Below are 20,444 nucleotides of genomic sequence, written 5' to 3'. Positions count from 1 at the left end.
TGCCTGGCTTTAGATAATGTTGGTTGCTGTGCCTTGTTAATAATTGCTAAGAGGCTTTTTGGCTTGTGTTGCTAAAGCTGTTTGCAGAATGTGCGTAAAAACCACATATTGAGCTGTTCCTACCTCCTGAATTTTAGATATTTGCTAAAAAAGATTTTTTTTCCATTTCATTTGTTTATTGTAGCATATGTAAGAATATAACTGCAATGTCTGTGAGGAATTTAACTCCTTCAATAGAATTGCATATGTGGTGTTAGCTTGGCAAAAATATTATGATTATTAGGTACTTTTTTGTATAATTATGGGTAAATACTTGCTGAAGGGCCATTTTTTTAGATCTTGTGCAAAACTGGCTGAGTTAGCACTCTTAAGATGAAAAAAGTTTTTTGGAGAAAATGTTTTGTAGGAAGCTTTTTCTTTTAATTTAATGGCTATAAACGATATCTTTTAGGTAACAGAATGTGAAATCTTTCTGTCCTTGCTGGTTAAGTTTCTGGATGCAGACAAACCACAGTGGCTAAGAGCAGTTGCAGTAGAATCTATTCACAGGCTTTGTGTGCAGCCTCAGCTATTAAGGTATTAAATATATTCAGTTTTACTTTTACATATAATTTAAGAAATCTTTTTATTTCCCTTCTTTTTGCTTCCAAAAACATTACAAGTATGTAGAAACTTAAATGCAATAAACTCTTCAAGATAATTTTTTATAAATAATTAGGCAATACTTATTAGCCAGGAATGGCTGAATTTATAGTTATTTCAGGATTCCAATCCACACTGTCTTACCAGTGTCAAAGGAGCATTTATGTAAAACTAAAATTTGTTATTCACCTAAATATTTGCAGTTAAAATGTGATTTTTGTCTACAGTTTTGGGGTGGGGAAGTTGCTGTTAAAATATGCTTTTAGTCCCTAATTTGTCAAATCCTTACTATATTTTATGAAATACTTTCCAGGTCCTTTTGTCAGTCATATGATATGAAGCAACATTCCACTAAAGTTTTCCGTGACATTGTGAATGCACTGGGGTCCTTCATCCAGTCGCTGTTTCTTGTACCGAGCACAGGGAACACATCAGTGACACCAAGCCAAACTGGTAAAGCCTTGTCCTTAATATCATTTTAATTTTCCAGCTTTTTCTTTTAGTAACAAATGTTGATTTGATCCAGTATATACATTTGGTTTGGCACAGTTCTGTACTTCTGTGTTCATTGAGGTGAAAAGCTAGCCTGAGACAAACTAGTGTTTTCAGGTCTGGTAACAACAGGTGATTTTGTCTACCTGTATTGTGGGGAAGATGTAGCCCCCAGTCAGCAAAGCAGTGCTCCTGCATTTGTATCTGCTTCTACAGTGACCAAGCTCCTTGGCTCACAACTTTTCTGAGGGAAATTCTGGGAGAATTATTTCTCATTTCTGACTATAACAAATTTGTCCGATTTCTGTCTCCTCGTGTGGGGATGTCATTTATGGCAGAGTGCAATTGAAGTAGTAAGACAGTGTGTGTTTGCTTCCACCTGGGAGGCAATAGCTATGTCTTCTGGATGTTCCGGGTCAAAACTGGACTGAGGAAGCCAAGAGGTGGAAAGAAAGATCGGCATTTTACAGATTATCTTTGCTTTTTCTGTAAGCCGAAAACAGTCACTTACTGAAAACTAAACTTGATTGTCTTTTCTTGCAGCCAGGGTTTTGGCATTTCACTAGGTTTATTTTTATTTCTATAGGAAGAAATGTTCCTCCTGTTAATGCCTTTGCAGGAGTTTATGTCTGGAGTTAAGGCTCTCTGCTTCTTCCCATGGGTCTGGAAGCAGAGGCCTCAGCAACAAACAACATAAAAGTAATTTCTAAGGGTGTCTTTTGACATGCCTTCTGAAAAGGGATAATAAACATAAAGTACAGCTATTATCTATCATATGTACTATTAAATTAATAAACATTACAAAGTCTGGTTTTAGACTCACACCTTCCAGGGTTCAGTCATGAAGTCTGAATTCCAAATTGAGTTAGCATTGATAACATGAAGAAATTTGTGTCAGTAGCTGTTGTTCAATAGCTGTCTGTATGGAAGCTCATAGGGCACTTCTATTAGTATTATTTCTGGGTTAATTTATTCCAGTTAAGGTAAATTGGAAAAGCACTTTTCATCGTGTTAACGTGCACATATGAGAAGCCATTCTAAGGTACTTACTCTCCTGAACACCTATATTTTGTCTTCATGTGCAACAGCACTGCAGTAGGATCATACCCTTAGTGCTGTCGCTCTTTCTCAGGCATGTGGTTCCAGTTTTTCTCCTTTACGTTTTCACTTCTTTCTGCCTGAGTGTTTCTCATGTCTCTTTCTAATACATTTATCTTTCTGCCTCTTTTCCTCCTATAGCTGTGTCTTAACACACAAAGAGCAGATCGATGCAACCTAATCTTCAAATAGAGTTGTCTGATAATAATGGTCCCGCTGTAGCAGGCTTATACACCTGTAGTTGGCTGTTGAGCCTCAGTTTGGCAACAAGATAGCTGTTTTCTCGGAGAAGTTGAAAGCTTCATCTGCCAGAGTTTTGTATCGCTTTTATTGTACTGGTGTAATATAAGCCTTTTTACCACTTTAAGGAGTTATGTTGTATATGTCTGGCTGCTCAGTGGGATCACAGAAAATGACACCAGTGTGTTTGTGTTAGTGGTGGTGTTTGGTTAACCATTTCCATTTAGCAGTATGACTTTGTTGTTTCAGTATATGAAGCTTTAACACAGTAAAGTGTATACAGAGGCTCCCATGTGTATTCATATTGCCTAAATATTAGTCATTTAGTCTCTACATATTAAAAGTGAGCACACCAGAATGACAGTTGTTATACTGGTGTATTAGGTGTAGTGAGTCACCTTCCTGGGTACTCTGCTCTCCTCTCCCTGTTGGCTGTACAGAGAGTCTGAACTTGTGGTACCTACTCCTACTAAGTATAGAGTTTCTTCTATATGTAGGAAGTGTATATGTACAGAATTCCTTGTCCTTTTATCTGCTTGTTTTGGCTTCTTAAATTGGAAGCAAATTTGTTTCCTCCTAGCTGTTGTCAGCTCCTCCCTGATGTGGTTTGTCGTCTTCTACCTTGGCATGGAACAGATTCACACATTGCAGTTCTCTCTGAGTTTCCTCTTGTGGCTTTTGCAATTCTGAAATCTTTAAAGTTTGTGATGGTCTTTGTTCTTGGAATGGTTAACCTCTTTCCTACTACTGAGTTCCAGATGCAACTATTCAAATAATACTTAACTTTTAAATATCAGTCTGACTCTTCACTAAAATATATATTGTTTTATCGAGACCATGCAAGCCTATTTGGTTCACAGAATGTTATGAATGCTGCTATACCTTTCACAGGAATGTATTATTCTGACTGAAAATAAGGCAGTTGGCATCAATCAATTGTGCCTTTTAAACTAATTACTTTGCACATAAGATTTTATTTTGGACAGCAGAGGGAGCTCAAAAATAGTTTTTTATGTTGGTGGTGGTTTTTATTACTGAGCAGGGTGTCTCAGATTAATCCATGTATCTCAACCTAGAAACTAAATATAGAAAAAGGATGTTTGCTGATCACTAAAATTAGATTGGTTAATTCTATCACTTTGTTTTTCTGAACAGGAAGCAATGCATCAGGGAATACTGGCTCAGCACAAACTAACCCAGGAGTGCTTGGAATGGGAGGAGGTGCAACTGTATTACCTGCCTTTGAGTACAGAGGCACTTGGATACCTATCCTGAATGTAACAGTACAAGGCAGTGCTAAAGCTACTTAGTAAGTACCTCTATCTTTTTGAAAATGTATATATAACAAATATTTTTATTTCCAGCTTGATAGTGTAAGCATTTTTTTATATTAGTGGATGTTGAGGTCTTCATTTCACTGGCATTGAGGTATATTATCCATTTTCTGTTTGGTGGTGCCATGAAGTGTTCAGATTTTTCACTGTTTTGTCCGAATGCTCCGGATTCTGATCCAAATATCCCCTGTGGCTTTAGCATCTGTTGGATTCTTTTTTTTTTCTTTCTACCATACTGTTGCTGTATTAACTCTTCCCTTTTAGGCCTTACTACAGTATATATGAATTTTAGCATATCTTTTGCTGGGTTGTGTAACGGCAAACATTAGGGGTATTAAGCAAATGGGACATCAGTGAGAGTGAAAAATAGCTTCCTTACACCAGCTTTACTGTATTCAGTTTTTATCGAACAGGATATTGTGGTATGTGACCTACATACAGAGGTTAGACTGTGGATGCTTCTTAGAATGACCAATTACTTTGTCATGATTTTGTATAATGGATCATGTTCTCAGTCTAAAACTGTGAATACTGCGTTACTTTCAAAATTGTGGAAGGTTTTTCTTGGCAGTCATGACCATTGAGGATCAATCTCTTCCAAACTGGAAATTATTTGTACAGCCCATGAAATTTTGGCCTGGATCTCAACACTCTTTTTAAGGTAGAAACTCCTTTATCTGCCTTTGAGACGCAGGAGGAAAAATTCACCCTCAGATTTCAGTAGTTCCACGTGTATGTGTTGACTGACTTTTTGTTCCAGCAGTGGCCATGAATTTTACTTTAGGTTACCTGGCTGTTCTCAGGAAATGCTAATTTTTAACAAATGTGAATGAAAGCTAGCTTATGCTACTACTTCCTTTTCTTTTTTCTTACTTTGTGTTCTTAACTGGCTCAAGAACATTGCAGCTGCCATTGTAGTCTCCTGTGTTGCTCTGAACTTTCTTGTTTCTTACTTTTGGATCCCGCCAGAGACTCTGCGATTCCATCTGAGTAATTTTTTTTCTTGCTTTGCAATGCAAATTAATCTTGAATACAAAAGAAATTCACATTCTTTTTTTTTCTGTGTAAGATTATGGAATTGTCACTAGCCTGCCTTGTCAGCAGTTTTTCTCCTATCTTGTACTTTTGTCTGTAGTCCCTGCATGTAAGGAGATGACTAACTGTAGCTGTACATTTGGGTCACATCCTAGCATTGATTCTCTCCTACTGCTGCCATTAGTGTTTCATACAATGGCTGCATCTTACACTTTTACACAATGATCTAACTGGAGATACGTACAGAGCTAGCAGAGGTCTTTTTGCCAACATGGGCCTGTCTCTTCCCAGACCACTCTGCCTTGCCTTCCTCTTTACGTGAAGTAGTAAGTGTTTTTAAGACAAATACACAAAGCCTATTCAAGATTTTTCATGGCCATTCTCATGTAACTTAACAACTCACTTCATTTATTCAGTAGTTTGCTTTCCCATCTTTGAAAGTAAGAGTACGTGATGTCTACTTTACAGTTACATTGTAACTATAAAACTGTTAATAATTTTAAGTAAAGCCATATATATGCACATACACTTATTTGTAGGTAGAGGGTGTAATGCTGACCACTTGATTTACCTATACTGTCTGTGCCCCAGATATCTAAGGCAGCCATACTCAGGAAATTAGAGGTGATAACTGAAGTGTTACTTGCCTGGGAGAAGGAAAACCCTTTGTGCAGAAAAGAATGGTGACACTACAATACAGAAGCATCTTTGGTATTTTGTAGCTGGAATGTCAAGCCTTTTTAAGAGTAGTTTGTAGAGCAAATGATGAAACAGTGGTGGTTGGGGTAGCAGGGAGTTTTTGTAACAGACTGCCTCTCCTTGTGTAGATGCTGCTGTGGCAGCTACAATCTGTTTCATGTTAGATTTGTAACTCAGTAGTTCCTTATGTGCTTTTAGGGTAAAATAGGAAGAAAAGTGGCAATGAGGTTGCAGTTCCAGCATAGTGATGTTTTAATTGCATGTTTTTCAGCAGTGAATCATGTAGACATTTATTTCTTATTTGTACAAATAACTTCCATTGTTTACCTATGCATGTAAGTGATTAATATTTTGGCATAAATTGTCTAGCTATGGACAGCCTTTTCCGGTCATATAGACTCAAAGATAACTTTAATGGAATGTCTGAGTTGTTCTCAATTTGTTATGACTATATTTGCACTGTTATGACTTTCTGACCTATTTCCTCTGTTGTTCCTATGTACTTGGGTTCTTAATAGGCTCTGTTGCAGTGGCTTTAAGTAAAATAATAATAAAAGTAGAATGATTCACTCAGTGATGCTTGCTTATATGTGTTAATTTAAAAAAAATACTTATTTGCAGATCTAAATACTATAATTGGGGTTTGTACCCTTTCATTTACTATTTTACTTAGTGACTCATGTACTCTTACTTAATGACTTAATCAAGAAGGTTATTTTCCTGAGTTGCTATAAATTTGAAGGATGGTATTTGGGGCCTGTTTGTGCTTAACATTGATTTGGAATCTTGTTTTTCATTATTATTTTTAATCACAGTGGTACTGTTACACACTTACTTGTTGTGCTTTCAATTTTTTTAGTTTGGAAATGCTGGACAAAGTAGAGCCACCTACGATTCCTGAAGGTTATGCCATGTCGGTGGCATTTCACTGTTTACTGGATCTTGTCCGTGGTATCACTACCATGATTGAAGGAGAGTTGGGAGAGGCAGAAACAGTCGGTCAAACCACAACAGAGACAACTTCATTACCAGCACAGTCTTCAGAGCAGCAAGACTTGCAGTCTGTATCTGACCAATCAGAGAAAGAACTAGGTATATAAAGTACAGGAGTTTTACATAAAGCAGGATTGACATAGTTCATGCTTTGTTGCTTAAACTTATTGTTTCTAAATTGTATAAAAATTTTTAATGAAGTAGGTTTGGTGTTTTTTGTAACAGAACAGCCGTAGCCTCTAAAAAAGAATACTTGATGTACAGCTTCTGTGCTTTAGCATCTTAGCCATAGAGTCCTTGTGGTCTATTAACGCAGTTTTACGCATGTGTACGTGGGATGTGAGGGAGAGGTAACAGGCATTCTGTTCTCCAGAACTACTATGCTGCCTTCCTGTGTCCTTAATTCTGCTTAACACTGAGATCCAAGGTCACAAGAGGCAACCTGACTGAGAGAAATGTGGCACTTAAACCACATTAAAAGAAAAATCTATTTCTAGTGACAAGACAATAAGATGTTTTAATGGAGAGATTTTAAATAAGATGGGAGTAGTTAGGGAAGAACATCTTTAAAAGCAGAAGTAGTAGGAAGCGGGGCTTGTACCTGTGCAACGCGTGAGGAGCCGGTACGTAGGTACAGAAGGAGTTGGCTGCCGTTGCCCCGCCCCGCCCCGCCCCGCCCCGGCCGGGAGCTCTCCGTGGTGCTGCCGGCAGCGCGCCGCAGCCCGGGGCAGGCCGGCGTGGGAGCCGCAGCGGCGGGCTGCAGGGCTGTTAGACCGGCCTTTTCTTTCCCTTGAAATTAAAGAAACGAAAAAAAATTATGGAGAATTCTAAATACCAGGGGAGTGTATTTTTCCTTCGCCACAACAATTCAGTGAGTTTCTTGTCCCACGTGTGTGTGCTTCTGAATGTTTATTTTTACACACAAAGATTAAAAGTAGTTACATACGCCTTTGTAAGATTATTTTGGGGGTGTAATTTAGAATAAGCATTTCCTTGGTGACTTTTTTTTTTACTTTAGCAATGTCACTTTAAATGCAACTGTTTAAATGGTACTGGTGTGAGTGTGTTTGTGTATGTGTCTGTGTAAACATACATATAAAAACACACTTTAAATGTGGTAGCAAATGTTTTCTTTGTCATATAATGGAAAGTCATTAAGTAAAATATTGTGTTTCTGCTATAAACAAGTATATGTATTTCTTTCAAGTTAGCAGAGCTGTCTGGGAAGAAATGGTGAATGCTTGTTGGTGTGGTCTTCTGGCTGCTTTATCGCTCCTACTTGATGCAAGGTATTTGGTCTTTCATTTCCCTTGACTTTTCAAAGATGACATTTCCAGCTGTATTTTGAACTGACTTTTGATACCTGTCAAGTTGACAGTTGTATGAGAAGGTGCTGTTCACAGCACCTGAACAGACATGTTTGTGGGTTAGTGATGGCTGGACTGAGTGAGGATCTGTTTAAACGACACAGAACTCTTCAGAAGTCTAGCATTGACCTTTAATGTATTTCAGTATAGAACAATTAATTACATTTTCAAAAGACGTGCATTTAAACTATTTAAATTATTTTTATACCTTTTTACTTCGACTGAATGTTTCAACACATTGAAGTGCTTCTACTCATGTCCTGGTTAGTGTTGATAAGAGACTAAATAATGTCTCAGTACTTGTTAGTGCTATACTTCTCTAAAGTGGAAAAGCTGTTTACTAAGAAATAACTTTGGTAACTTAATTGTCTCTTTGAAAGAGTCTTTGTTATCAAGCACCGTTTTCTGAAATTAGTGTTAAATACTTCCTCATAGTCTCCTTTGCCAAGTAATTCAGAACTAAAGACCAATTTTGTAGGAAATGGTTCTGAAGAATTTTGTTCATTGGTTATGCTTGCTCTTCAGTATTTATAGTGTTGAGGGGTTTAAAGTATATGTCCTCATCGCTTTCATTTGTGGTTAGCTGCCTGCTTCTGTGCCGTGGATTAATTCTTACTAAACAATGTGTACTCTTTCAGCACTGATGAAGCTGCCACTGAAAATATTCTAAAAGCAGAACTGACCATGGCTGCGCTTTGTGGAAGACTGGGTCTTGTAACATCAAGAGATGCCTTTATCACTGCCATTTGCAAAGGATCCTTGCCTCCGCACTATGCCCTTACTGTATTAAACAGCACAACTGCAGCTCTGTCCAGTAAATGTAAGCATATAGAGGTTTTCCTTAATTGTGTTTCCATGTCTTGTCCTCTAAACCCAAATTTTGTCAGGATGTGATTGCAAAGATATGCAACTTGGTAGTATTTGCAAAGATATGCAGTATGTAGTATTTGACTGTACTAAATTATGTTAGAATCCTCAGACAGGATCTAGACTGCCTGCTTTCTAGTCTTACAGCATCTGCTGGGTATCATTCTAGTCAACCTAACACTTCCTGGATGCTTAGCGTATGTCAGAAGTTCGTATTTGAAGGAGATCTGTCTATCATCCTAAAGTTCTGCTAGGATATTTAATTAAGGCATTTAAATTCTGAAAAGGTCTCAGGGAAACTCAGATACTTAAGAGCTGGCTAGAACATCCTCCGTTTGTGGTGTACTACAGTCTGTTCTACGGTTGTCTAGTGATGGTAGTACTTACTGCCTAAATGGAAGATCTTAAGTTCTGGGCTCTGTTCAGCTTACAAGAAGTTGAATTAATGCTTCCCACATCCTGAGAGAATGTTGTAAATCATGGGAGATGCCAGTTGAGGATGTACCCTCTTTCTAATTTTGAAAATTAATTACTATGTACTGAGAAATGCAACTACCTGGAGAATATGCAGTTGAATCTAACGTTAGACCTCTTAATATAATACAAAAATACCTTAGTCTGGGAACAAGGACCAGTACCTTAACTCCAGCCCACAAGCTAGGTGTATTATTAGATTGTAAGCCTCTGAAGCGCTATGCTTGGTTGAGCTACATAAACCTCTATGGAAATGAAGCAGTGAACTTAAGTTATTTTATATAGGTTGCTCTTCTTTTTACAGGTGAGTTATAAAATGTGTTTTCCGAAGTCCTGTTTTGGAAAAACATCACAACATAGCATTTATGACACCTTCATTCTCTGAGTGCGCTAGTACAATAGTAGCACACGGTGATACCATTTACACACAATTACCACAGATAACTGAGTTGAGACATAGTCTAATGCTCGTACCTTAGTGCAAATATTTCAGCCTCAACAGAAAATGTATTAATGTATTGCAAGCAACATCTAGTAGTTAGTGAGAGGGAGTAATTACTGGCTCCTCTAACTCTGGAAGGCAATGACATAATAATCTAAATATAACTAAAGGTCTCAAAATGAGCTACCTTAAAGCTAATACTGTGAAAAAGTTCTCCAGAGTGTGCTTGCCCAGAAGGTGGTTGTTACTGCAAGTACTAGATTTTAAATTTAGATTTTTTTTTTCTCTCCAATTTTTCTCTAGCATACTCCATTCAGGGACAGAATGTTCAAATGATCAGTCCCTCAAGCGAGTCTCATCAGCAGGTTGTAGCAGTAGGGCAACCCTTAGCTCTTCAACCACAGGGAACAGTAATGGTAAGTATAGCTTGTAAGTGATCTAATCCTGCTTAATTGCTTCTTTCTGCATCTCAGTATGTCTCAGAAATAGGCAACAGGTAACCATTATTTGTAAGAGTGTTGTTTATCTGAAGTATTATCTGAAGTATTATCCTAAGCTTTTAATTTGGAACAGCCCTGGACAGCAAAGTTCCCTAACCGTAAAGAAGACTTACTCTTGTTTTTCATCTGACTCTTAGCTCAGCAGCTCCTATCCATTTTGTTTGAAAAACCCTAGGTCTCAGCTCTGTTACATGCCTGTGTGTGAAGGTTCACTTATAGAGATGTTTTTTAAAGATAGACTCTGATTTTGTGGAGAAGATGCACTTAAAGCTGGAGTACTCGAACTTGTGCCTTTGATAATAATGTGAAACTGGGAGGAGAGGGCAGTGATCAAATTGTATTCAACCCCAGCAAGATCAGACTGAGAGAAGACAGGAGAGATACTGAACTACTTCCCTAAAAAAGATATGTTGCACCAATGCAAACAAAATGTAATCTTTAGGCTATTTTATAGAATATATTATCATTATTATAAAATAATAACAATTATGTGGGGTTTTTTTAGCTGACTTCAAAAAATATCCAGTGTATGAGGACATTACTCAACTTAGCTCACTGCCATGGAGCTGTTCTTGGTACATCGTGGCAACTTGTCCTGGCTACTCTTCAGGTATAATAGGAAATATATATGCCTTACTTTTATGCCTTGGTTTTTTTTTTTGCCATAATTTGCTTTGAGGTTTTGATGTGAGCAATAGAAGAAGCTTTGATTCTACTCATGGTGTACTTTGCATTGCCATGAGTAAGTACTGTAGCATTTCTCTTGAATTCTGTTTGGCTGGAGGGCTATCGGGTAACTCGACTACCATGTTAGTTTCATCTCTGCCTCAAAAGGCTTTAGTGCTGAAAACGATCCTTTTGTATTTCAGCATCTTGTATGGATTCTGGGACTGAAGCCTGGTGTTGGGGGTGCATTAAAACCTGGAAGAGCTGTAGAAGGGCCCAGCACAGTAAGCATGATTGTTCATTTTGCAGTTTGTGATTATGCAGTATTTTTTATTGCAATCTGTAAGACACATTTCTGTTTCTTTTTAAAGGTCCTGACAACAGCAGTTATGACTGACCTGCCGGTTATATCCACCATACTTTCAAGGCTTTTTGAAAGCTCTCAGTAAGAAACCTTATCTTATAATTAAAATAATGTGTGTATATCAAACTTGGCAGTGTTTTGATAGCTGTTATTTTTCAGGTACCTTGATGATGTGTCTTTACATCACTTAATAAACGCCCTTTGCTCCTTGTCTCTGGAAGCCATGGATATGGCCTATGGCAACAATAAGGTATAAAGAGTTCTTTATTTTCTTTAGATGTTTTTGTGAAACAAACAGAAGACTTGTACAGTTATCCTTTAAGCTAAATACTTCTAATATTAAGATAATAATACATCTGATACTCTAGAGTAAAAAAACAAATTATGAACCAGAGAATGTCTTATTTATAATGGTTCATACGGTTACTAAATTCTCTGAACATTCTCATTGTGTTCCTGCTATGGTTTTTGTTAACTAAGGAATGTCATGTGTTTCCATTAATCAGATTATGGGTGGATAAAACTTTTAAAAGCCCTTGTAATTTCAGAGGTTAGGGGTTCTGAATAGCACGGTATGTTCTGTGAGGTGCTCATTTTCATTTCAGTTTTCTTTTATAATATATTCAGAAAAAGCCTGACAATTTAGATATTAGAAACCCCCATATAATTCATATTTACTTGGGAAAATGATAGTATTCCTGTCAGCCTCAGTAAACAACCTTTAGTCCAGAAAAGCTAAAGACCCTGTGACCGAATAACATTGAGTATATATTCTCCTAGGCACAACCTAATACCAGAGGAGAGTTTCTGAAAGTTTTTCCTTGCTCTATTATGCTAGAGATAATGATGACAGAAAATATGCTTTATAATATTTGACAATTACACCAACAGAGAATGAATTAAAATAAGCAAAGTTTGTGTTTAAAATCAGTTGAAAATTAGAATTAAAAAATCAGCAGAAATGGGAACAGAATAATTCTAGCACAACAGTCCTTTTTACTCTATGTTGATTTAAAAAAAAAAAAAAGAAACATATCACAAATATTTGCATATGTATTTGATGAATGGGAAATGTATCATATTACTGCAGAGCATTTATAAAACCGATAGATAAAGCATAAGGGGATTCTTAAATGAAATATCCTATGTTCTTTGTTCATATATAATTTTAACTTTAGAAGTTGGGATGGGAAAAAGGCTATTTTGCTAGTAAATATGTTATAAAACTCGTTGGAGGGAGGACTATGTAAAACTGAGTTTTAAAAGGAATATCAGTGCTCTGGTTATTGTCAACATTGGAGAAAACTATGAAAGAGAGATGAAAGAAGTATTCTTCATGGCATGCTGTTGCTACCCCCTTGTGGCTTTTCATGAAGTACTGCAGATGTCGTGGAAGCTACCCAGCCGTGCTACCTAAGCTGTTGTGATGGCGTTCACAGCCTATGAAACACAGTACTTCGATGAGATTAGTTGCACCTTAATTTCTAAATTACAATGTAGCAAAAGGCTCTGACATTATCTGAGTTACCTCAAAGTCATCTATTCAAATTCCATTTTGTTAAGGAACCATCACTTTTTGCTGTTGCTAAGTTACTGGAAACAGGACTAGTCAACATGCACAGGATTGAGATTCTGTGGAGGCCTCTGACGGGTCATCTTCTGGAGGTAACCAATTGCTTTTATCAGTTGTACTAGAACTTAGTTTGTATTAAAAATGCATTTCCACAAGACCTTTATTAAAGTGTAATTAAAAAAAAATCTAAATTGTATTTACATGTTTTGGTTTATGCACTTTGTTTTTGCAAGTTGAATGCATCACAATTTGAATTTAAAAGTGGATGTATATATTTAAATTCCGATATTTTAATATCTCTTATTGACTTTGCCTTTACAGTGCTGTCAGTCTTTATATGTTTTAAGCGTGGCAATGTTTAAAATGATCAATTTATTATACTTCATATATGTAGTACAATTAAGGTAATACAAACAGGTTTCACTTTGGATTCACGTAGTACAATTATCAAGGCAGATTTTAAGATAGGTTTTTGTGTCCTTAGCAGATAGATTGAAGCCATTAGATTTACTAACGAAGGGTCTGTCTGTTGTAAAAATGTTCAAGCTAACATTTTGAATGGTCTCTTGAAGAGAATACTGTACAAATATAAAAATAGGTGTCATAATCCTATTTAAATTTCTTAAGTATTTTTACTTTAACATGAAAAATATGCTTGACCAAGGAAAAAAAAAATCATAAATTTTGAATCTGAAACTAAAAAACGGGTGACAGAATGCAATTGTAAAGTTGTAATTCTCTACATAGGTATGTAGAAGAGTGAAGTGCAAGAACAGGGTTTGATTTAAAGTGGGTAAAGGAGAAAGCTTTTCTTCACCTTCCAGAAACTATCAGACACTTCCTTAGAACCAGTGCATTGTTTCAAACAGTATTAAGGACTGGCCATCTCTAACCTTATTTATAGAGATCATCTCCACATAATGTTTTATGTAGGAGAAGAAATTTGGATACTTAGGGATTTAAAGACTTAAAGCAGAGGCCTCTCTTTTCTCTTTTCTGCCCCTCTAAGACAATAAGGTTCACCATTCACAGCTTGAGACTCTGTGTTGTCATCTAGTAAGCAGTCTGTTTGTCTGTTATCCATTGTGGGTATTTGCTACTCTTTTGTAGAAAATACACAGTCTATTTCAATTTCTTTCAAAATACTGCCTTATTTCCTTCTAAACCTAAGTCATGGAGGTTCAATAAGGAGGAGAAAACACCAGCTGCAAATTAAGTTAAACACAGCCTGAAGGAAGAATTCATTCCCTGTCTCTGGAACTGATTATCTGCTCAGATTCAGAGCATCATGAATTAGTTCAAATTCTCTCTTTTTTTTATATAAGGTAACAAAAATATATGTAATTCAGGAGAGTAGCTATTTCTTGGCTGTGCTTTTTTTAACATTAAGCTAGCTCTTCTGCATCATCCTCCTTTTCACTTTGACTAGCGGCAGATAAGAGAATGGTCCACCAACCAAAACCATCAACCTTCCTTGTGATCCTGCCTTGGACTTTGATTCTGGATTCTCACACTATCTAAGCTGGGCCTGGAAGGGTTGGGTGGAAAAAATTATGTAGAGGTCAATGAAAGTGTAGACGTATCTTACTTGTTAGAGGGTAAAGCATCAGATATGGCAGTACAGTTCATACTAGGTATCTATGCAATGGTTTTGCACAATGTTTTTAATTTTTCTGTTCTAAAAAAACAATTAGCAAAACCATTAGCTTTAGATAATTAGGAGACAAAGAGAAATGAAGACATGCATTTGAAACTTAAGCTTGAAATAGCTTTCCTATAGTTTTGCCAAGTTTTTGAAATAATGGACCATAAGGCTTATTTTACACTCAAAACGTAGTTACTTTTCATGTTTGAGAATACAGAAGAGCAGACACCTTCTGTGTTGCCTACTGTCGTGCTTCCTCACTTGATTATGTTAAACAGTGCATAAAAGATGAAACTTCGAATTTTATAGTAGGTTAAGGCTAAGTTAAACCTGAGAGTATCAGGCATTTATTGAAGAGTTGTTTGATGCTTTTTAACCAATAATTTTCTGAATTAGCAGTCATATTAATTTTGGAAAATGTATTGGCTTGAACTGCTCTGGTTTTCATTATGTTTCTTTCTGTGTCTTTCTCTGCTTCCTATTGCTTCCTTATTCAGAAGGTATGTCTGTCCAAAAGATAAAAATATTTTACTGTTAAACCTAATTTTATAATATAGAGATTTATTGTATTGCTGTTAAAAGTTATAATAATATTTTGTGTAAATTATAATAGAATTAAAATATAAAATTTTTATACACGACATATATTCAAATCTTGGTTAAATAAAAGTTACTTTAAACAAAACATTGATGTGTTTTCAGGTCTGTCAGCATCCAAACTCCAGAATGAGAGAATGGGGAGCAGAAGCTTTAACTTCTCTCATTAAAGCAGGACTGACATTCAGCCATGATCCTCCATTATCTCAAAATCAGGTAAAGTAAGTTTAAGAGCAGCTGCTTTCCTCCTTTTCTGGAACTTAAAATGAATGTGAAATAAAAATCTTCCCTAGAGGAAGTTTTCTACAGTTCAGTGAATAGGAGGCATTCATAAAGCAACTTCACTATTGAGTTTATAAAGCCTACAGCTGTAACATTCAGATGTAACTATTGAGAATCACCTCATGCATTCTAATGAACTACCCTCCTTCCTTTTTCAAATGCATAACAAAGAGTGGTGATGCTTGCATATTATGCCCATTTGTTAGAGCAAATTATGGATTGCCCTCATGAGTGCAAAACAATTCCAGAATGCTTAGCAGTATATATGTGATGTGGTGGCAGGTAAAAAATGTATTGCCTAACCTTCTAAATCACAGCTATTCAATCCATTATTAATAAAGCATTCTAATATTTTTACTGAGGTTCAATGGATAGTTTTTTCAAGGTCTCTTTAGTAGGAAGCTGAGTCTAGCCCTCAGTGGGTAAGCAAAGTTGGGTGATAGTTTTTATGCAACTGTGACAGCATGCTGTAGCTACGTCCTGAGGGACCTGGAGGACAGGTTGGGAGGGGGGAAGAAAAAGTGTAGATTTCCTGCTGAGATCCTTTCTAAACAGTTTTCTTAGAAAGGCCAGTCTGACACTGAATTTAATAAATGAGTTACTGAATTCATTTAATGAACCTTCAATTGGTACTGCATGTTTTCACTTATTATACATAAAAATAATTAAGGATCAGTTAAGTTTTAGCATCGTTAATATGCTTTATTGTTTACTTTTAGAGACTGCAGTTGCTTTTATTGAATCCACTAAAGGAACTGTCAAACATTAGTCATCCTGATATCAGGATCAAGCAGTTGGAGTGTGTGCTGCAGATTTTGCAAAGTCAGGGTGACAGCTTAGGACCTGGTTGGCCATTGGTGCTTGGAGTCATGGGGGCAATCCGAAGTGATCAGGGGTAAGTGGTGGAAATAACACTTCGAAATCATGTAAGATAAGAACGGTAGAAAGAATTCTGCTTTTTTTACTTTAATAACCACTTCAACAATAGCCATAATTTTCATTGTCAGTTTTAGCTTGTGAACAGTTTTACGCAACAAAAATACAGTTTTTAATTTTTGCTGTAGCACGCTTTTATTTTACTGAGTTAATCTTTCAGAAGACCAGAGTGGTGTTCCACTCTACCCTCTCCTCTGGTCAGCATGCACTATACACTGAGGAGTACTCCTTGTGCCGATTCATTTCATCTTAATCATCTGCTGGACACATTTCTGGTGCTTGCAGATAATTCCATGTGACTTACTGTTGCTCATAGTTCCTCTGTTGTTTCTTTTTCTTCTTAAATCTTTGGGTAGTCTGGTGCATGTCATCTTCTGAACATTCTTTTTGTTGAAGCCTTCCTCCATAGATGTCTGCTGGTAGCACAAGGATGGAAGATCATTTACTTGCTGTGGGCGAATCCCTTGACTGACTAACACGGCTGACTGTTGCCAACAGAGGGGGAATGTTACTGGACTGGTCCTCTTGCCCACAAGGGAAAGCAAGAGTGGAAATTGCAAGGGGTGGGTTTTTTTTTTTTTATTTGGTTAGAGTTTTGGTTTTTTTTTTTAAATGAGCAGTGAAATGAACATCTGGCCCTGGAACTGTAAGCACCAAGAACTGTACCCACACATTTGGACCATATTATTCCTCGGATAGGTCAGCAAATAACTCTGGTATCAGAAGAATTCACTTTGGAATATCTCACCTTTCACCCCACCTTAGCTTCTGTCTTCTGGCCATATGAAGACCTCCTAAAGCCTCTTCAAATGCTTGAAAGGTTTTGCTCTTGTACCAGTATTTCTTGCTCTGGCAGTAGCACTTGCCAAAATCCCCAAGGATGTTGGCATTCTTGGTTGTGAGCATCCTCTTTTTGGTAACTATGCTTCCTTTGGTACCTACTGTTTCCACACTTGGTGCAATGTATTCTGTGGTTCCTACATGCCTTTTAATTTTCACTGCAGCTGATTTTCACTGGAGTTGTTGAACTGCACAGAACGGACCCAGATTCCTTCTCAAGACAGCCTTCAGATCCTTTTACATCTCAAACCCATACCTCACTGGCAGATATCTCAAGATGTTACTAAGATCTTGTGTTACATCTTAGTCTTCTACAAAGCATATAGAGTCATCTACTTTACCTACATAGCACTGTTTGCCCACATCATATCAACCACAGCAGGGAAAAAAGATGAACCAAGCCACTTTTTCCTTGGGAAACAACTGAATTTCTTGCCTCACTTATAGCTGTGAGCACAAGATGCGGGCACTATTATCGTACTTTACATTTAAACTTAATGACCATGAGACTTTCTTCAGAAGTGTCTTCCCTCTGGTCAGTGAATATCCTGGATTCCAGGACAGAAATCCATTTACCTTCCAGAAGAACTTCTTGCCAGGTTGCTATAAATACAGAAGATGCTATTCTGAGAACCAATGACAATTGAGTCTCTTCTTGATTGTATGGTACTAGCCTGCCAAACAAAAGGAATTCTTTCTTTGAAGAATTTTTCAATGGGATGCCCCTGTTTAAGGATAGATAAAGCCATATATGATCTTAGGTTTTTGAGCTAAGCTTAAGTTTCTTGCATTTATATTTACCTTTCTGGTGGCCACTTGCATGAAGGTCTTTGAAACCTTTTTCCAAACACATAATAGTGTCGGCCTTGCATTTGAAGAGGGGTTACTTTCCTATTAACACAGCACTTCAAATTGAGTAGCGTAACTATACTTTCATTTCCTGCCTCCTTCTGTTCTCTCTTAGAGTCCTTGAAGGTCACATACCTCTGGAACTTTGTAGTGGGGAGGGGACTGCAGCAATATTGGGTGTGTTTCACTTTATAGACTCCTGTAACAAATATGGGGGAGAGTAGTGTGTGAGCATTTCCTCCATAAGTATAGCAATGATAAATCCTTTGCTCTTTTTGTGGTAGGATGGATGTCTCTCTGCGGTATGCATCATGTTAGAGAATTACTAGTTATACCATTATTGTCAGTGTGAAGTTTCTCGTGCATTCCCCTGGCTTCCAAATAATGTTGGCTGTGATGATACAGTGGAAATGGCCCATCCGTGATTTTCAGTTCGAATTAATTGAAAAAATTATTTTATTTAGGGTTCTGAAATGTGTAACTGAAATACCTGTATCCTGAATTTTATCCTGGGATATGTATTCTGAAAGACACTAACCTAAGCTTCTGTATTACAAGCCTTTGGAGTTTTTTCTTTTGCACATTCATTAAACATTAAGCATTTAAAAAAAAAACAAACCAACAAACAAACCTATAGTGAAATTTAAATGTGCCTTCCCTATTTTGTGTTATTTACATTCCACCACTCCTTTTGATTCCTTCATTTCATCTCTCACTAAACAAGGTTTTTGTTATAGATGACCTTGCTGCTTCTGAGAGCTCCTTCTAACAAACCTTTCCCATACTACATTTTTGTTTTATGTTTGTATTCAGAATTTAATTCTGAAGACACAGTATTTATTAAAGAGCTTTTTAATGGCAGATACTTCAAAAAGATTTTGTCTAACATAATGTAGTATTGAAGCAAGTAAGACCACCGTTACATCAGCATGCATAATAAATAAAAATACATTTTGCCCACCTGTTTGGTGTACTTTAAATAATTTGTAACTGCTGATACAAGAAATTGTTTAGAACAGCCTACTCTTCAGAAGATTATCATGCTCAGACTTAAGCTTTGTTTTGTCTGTGGTGACTTTTTTGGAAAGTTTTAGCTGGTGCATTTGAACTAACAGGTCCTAGAAGTCTAGAACAGAGAAGTGGACTTAACTATATAAAACTAGCTATATATATATGTATGTGTATATATAAGGCCTCTGGAGAGTCTAAACTTCAACTTTGCTAGCTAGTTAACATGGACTAAAATACTTCATCAGAACTCAAAGCTTCAACTTAATGTTATATCTCAAAAACTCCTCTAGCTGAAACATGTCATATGTTGAAATTAATCTCAAAAGCATTAAATCTTTTTTTTTAAATAATGTTGTCTCCTGAGGCATAGTATTCAAAACATTCCTGTGCTCTTGAAGAAATTTGAAATGAGTGTGTGTGTTTTTGTTTTTGTTTTGTCTTTTTTTAAGAGAGTCCTTAATACGGACTGCATTCCAGTGTCTTCAGTTGGTTGTGACAGACTTTCTTCCAACAATGCCATGTACTTGTCTACAGATAGTTGTTGAAGTTGCAGGAAGCTTTGGACTTCATAATCAAGAACTAAATATTAGCTTAACTTCAATTGGTTTGTTGGTGAGTTTTGTATTAACCTACAGTAATGCTGCTTCTGGCTTTCATTTTCTTTTCATTCCCCCACCGCCCCCCATTTTAAATGAAAATTAATCTGTAGTCAATTATACAAGTGAAAGCCAAAACATACTTTTTGAGTTCTTACAGAACTTCCATGCTGTCATTTGGAATCATATGTAAAGTGAGCAAGCAGAATTTATCTTTAATCCGCATGACTCCAGGATTAGGTAAAGAAATAGTATTGTGTTGTAACCAGGTTCATCAGTATCTTATTTTTAATACATTGTTTCCCTTTCTAGTATTTAGTGTATAACTGGGGACTAAAAGCTGAGATTAAAAAAATACTTCCTGCACCTAGCAGTATTTATAGGCTGTTCTATCAGTGTGGGGAAATTAATATCTTGATGTACTTTGCAAGAGACTTTTAAATGTGAAAATGAGAAACAATTTATTTCATTATTAAAAGCATTATAATATTTTTATTGTACAACAGCATGTCTTATTTATTTTGTAGTGGAATATTTCAGATTATTTTTTCCAAAGAGGTGAAATAATTGAAAAAGAGCTAAACAAAGAAGAAGCAGTGTTGCAGAAACAGGCAGAAGAAAAGGGGGTGATGCTGAATAGACCTTTCCATCCTGCACCACCATTTGACTGTCTTTGGTTATGCCTGTATGCCAAACTTGGAGAACTGTGTGTGGATCCTCGACCTGCAGTTAGAAAGAGTGCTGGGCAGACATTATTTTCTACTATTGGTGCTCACGGAACTTTATTGCAACATTCAACGTGGCACACAGTAATATGGAAGGTATGATGTGTAAGCTTCCACTGAAGGCTTTTTTAAATTGCATTCACACTTTGGTAAACATTGACATGCTATTTGAATAGG

At 36.7% G+C, this 20,444-nt stretch overlaps 1 protein-coding gene across 2 annotated transcripts in view; it reads left to right on the top strand.

The window, feature by feature from the left end:
- Positions 1 to 20,444, top strand: part of MON2 (MON2 regulator of endosome-to-Golgi trafficking) — a 74,046-nt gene that overhangs the window by 28,026 nt on the left and 25,576 nt on the right. For both annotated transcript variants that reach the window (XM_075080934.1, XM_075080933.1), the window contains exons 9-24: positions 452 to 576; positions 956 to 1,095; positions 3,628 to 3,781; positions 6,400 to 6,632; positions 7,741 to 7,822; positions 8,539 to 8,720; positions 9,987 to 10,099; positions 10,689 to 10,793; positions 11,053 to 11,133; positions 11,221 to 11,294; positions 11,373 to 11,463; positions 12,777 to 12,878; positions 15,134 to 15,244; positions 16,030 to 16,205; positions 19,396 to 19,558; positions 20,070 to 20,363. In XM_075080934.1, the coding sequence (XP_074937035.1) occupies positions 452 to 576; positions 956 to 1,095; positions 3,628 to 3,781; positions 6,400 to 6,632; positions 7,741 to 7,822; positions 8,539 to 8,720; positions 9,987 to 10,099; positions 10,689 to 10,793; positions 11,053 to 11,133; positions 11,221 to 11,294; positions 11,373 to 11,463; positions 12,777 to 12,878; positions 15,134 to 15,244; positions 16,030 to 16,205; positions 19,396 to 19,558; positions 20,070 to 20,363 (2,226 nt within the window). The remainder of the gene's footprint in view (positions 1 to 451; positions 577 to 955; positions 1,096 to 3,627; positions 3,782 to 6,399; positions 6,633 to 7,740; positions 7,823 to 8,538; positions 8,721 to 9,986; positions 10,100 to 10,688; positions 10,794 to 11,052; positions 11,134 to 11,220; positions 11,295 to 11,372; positions 11,464 to 12,776; positions 12,879 to 15,133; positions 15,245 to 16,029; positions 16,206 to 19,395; positions 19,559 to 20,069; positions 20,364 to 20,444) is intronic.

This window comes from Phalacrocorax aristotelis, chromosome 1, assembly GCF_949628215.1.
Source record: "Phalacrocorax aristotelis chromosome 1, bGulAri2.1, whole genome shotgun sequence".
NCBI lineage: Eukaryota > Metazoa > Chordata > Aves > Suliformes > Phalacrocoracidae > Phalacrocorax > Phalacrocorax aristotelis.
The sequence above is the reverse complement of the archived record's forward strand: the minus strand, read 5'-3'. Positions and strand labels throughout refer to the sequence as shown.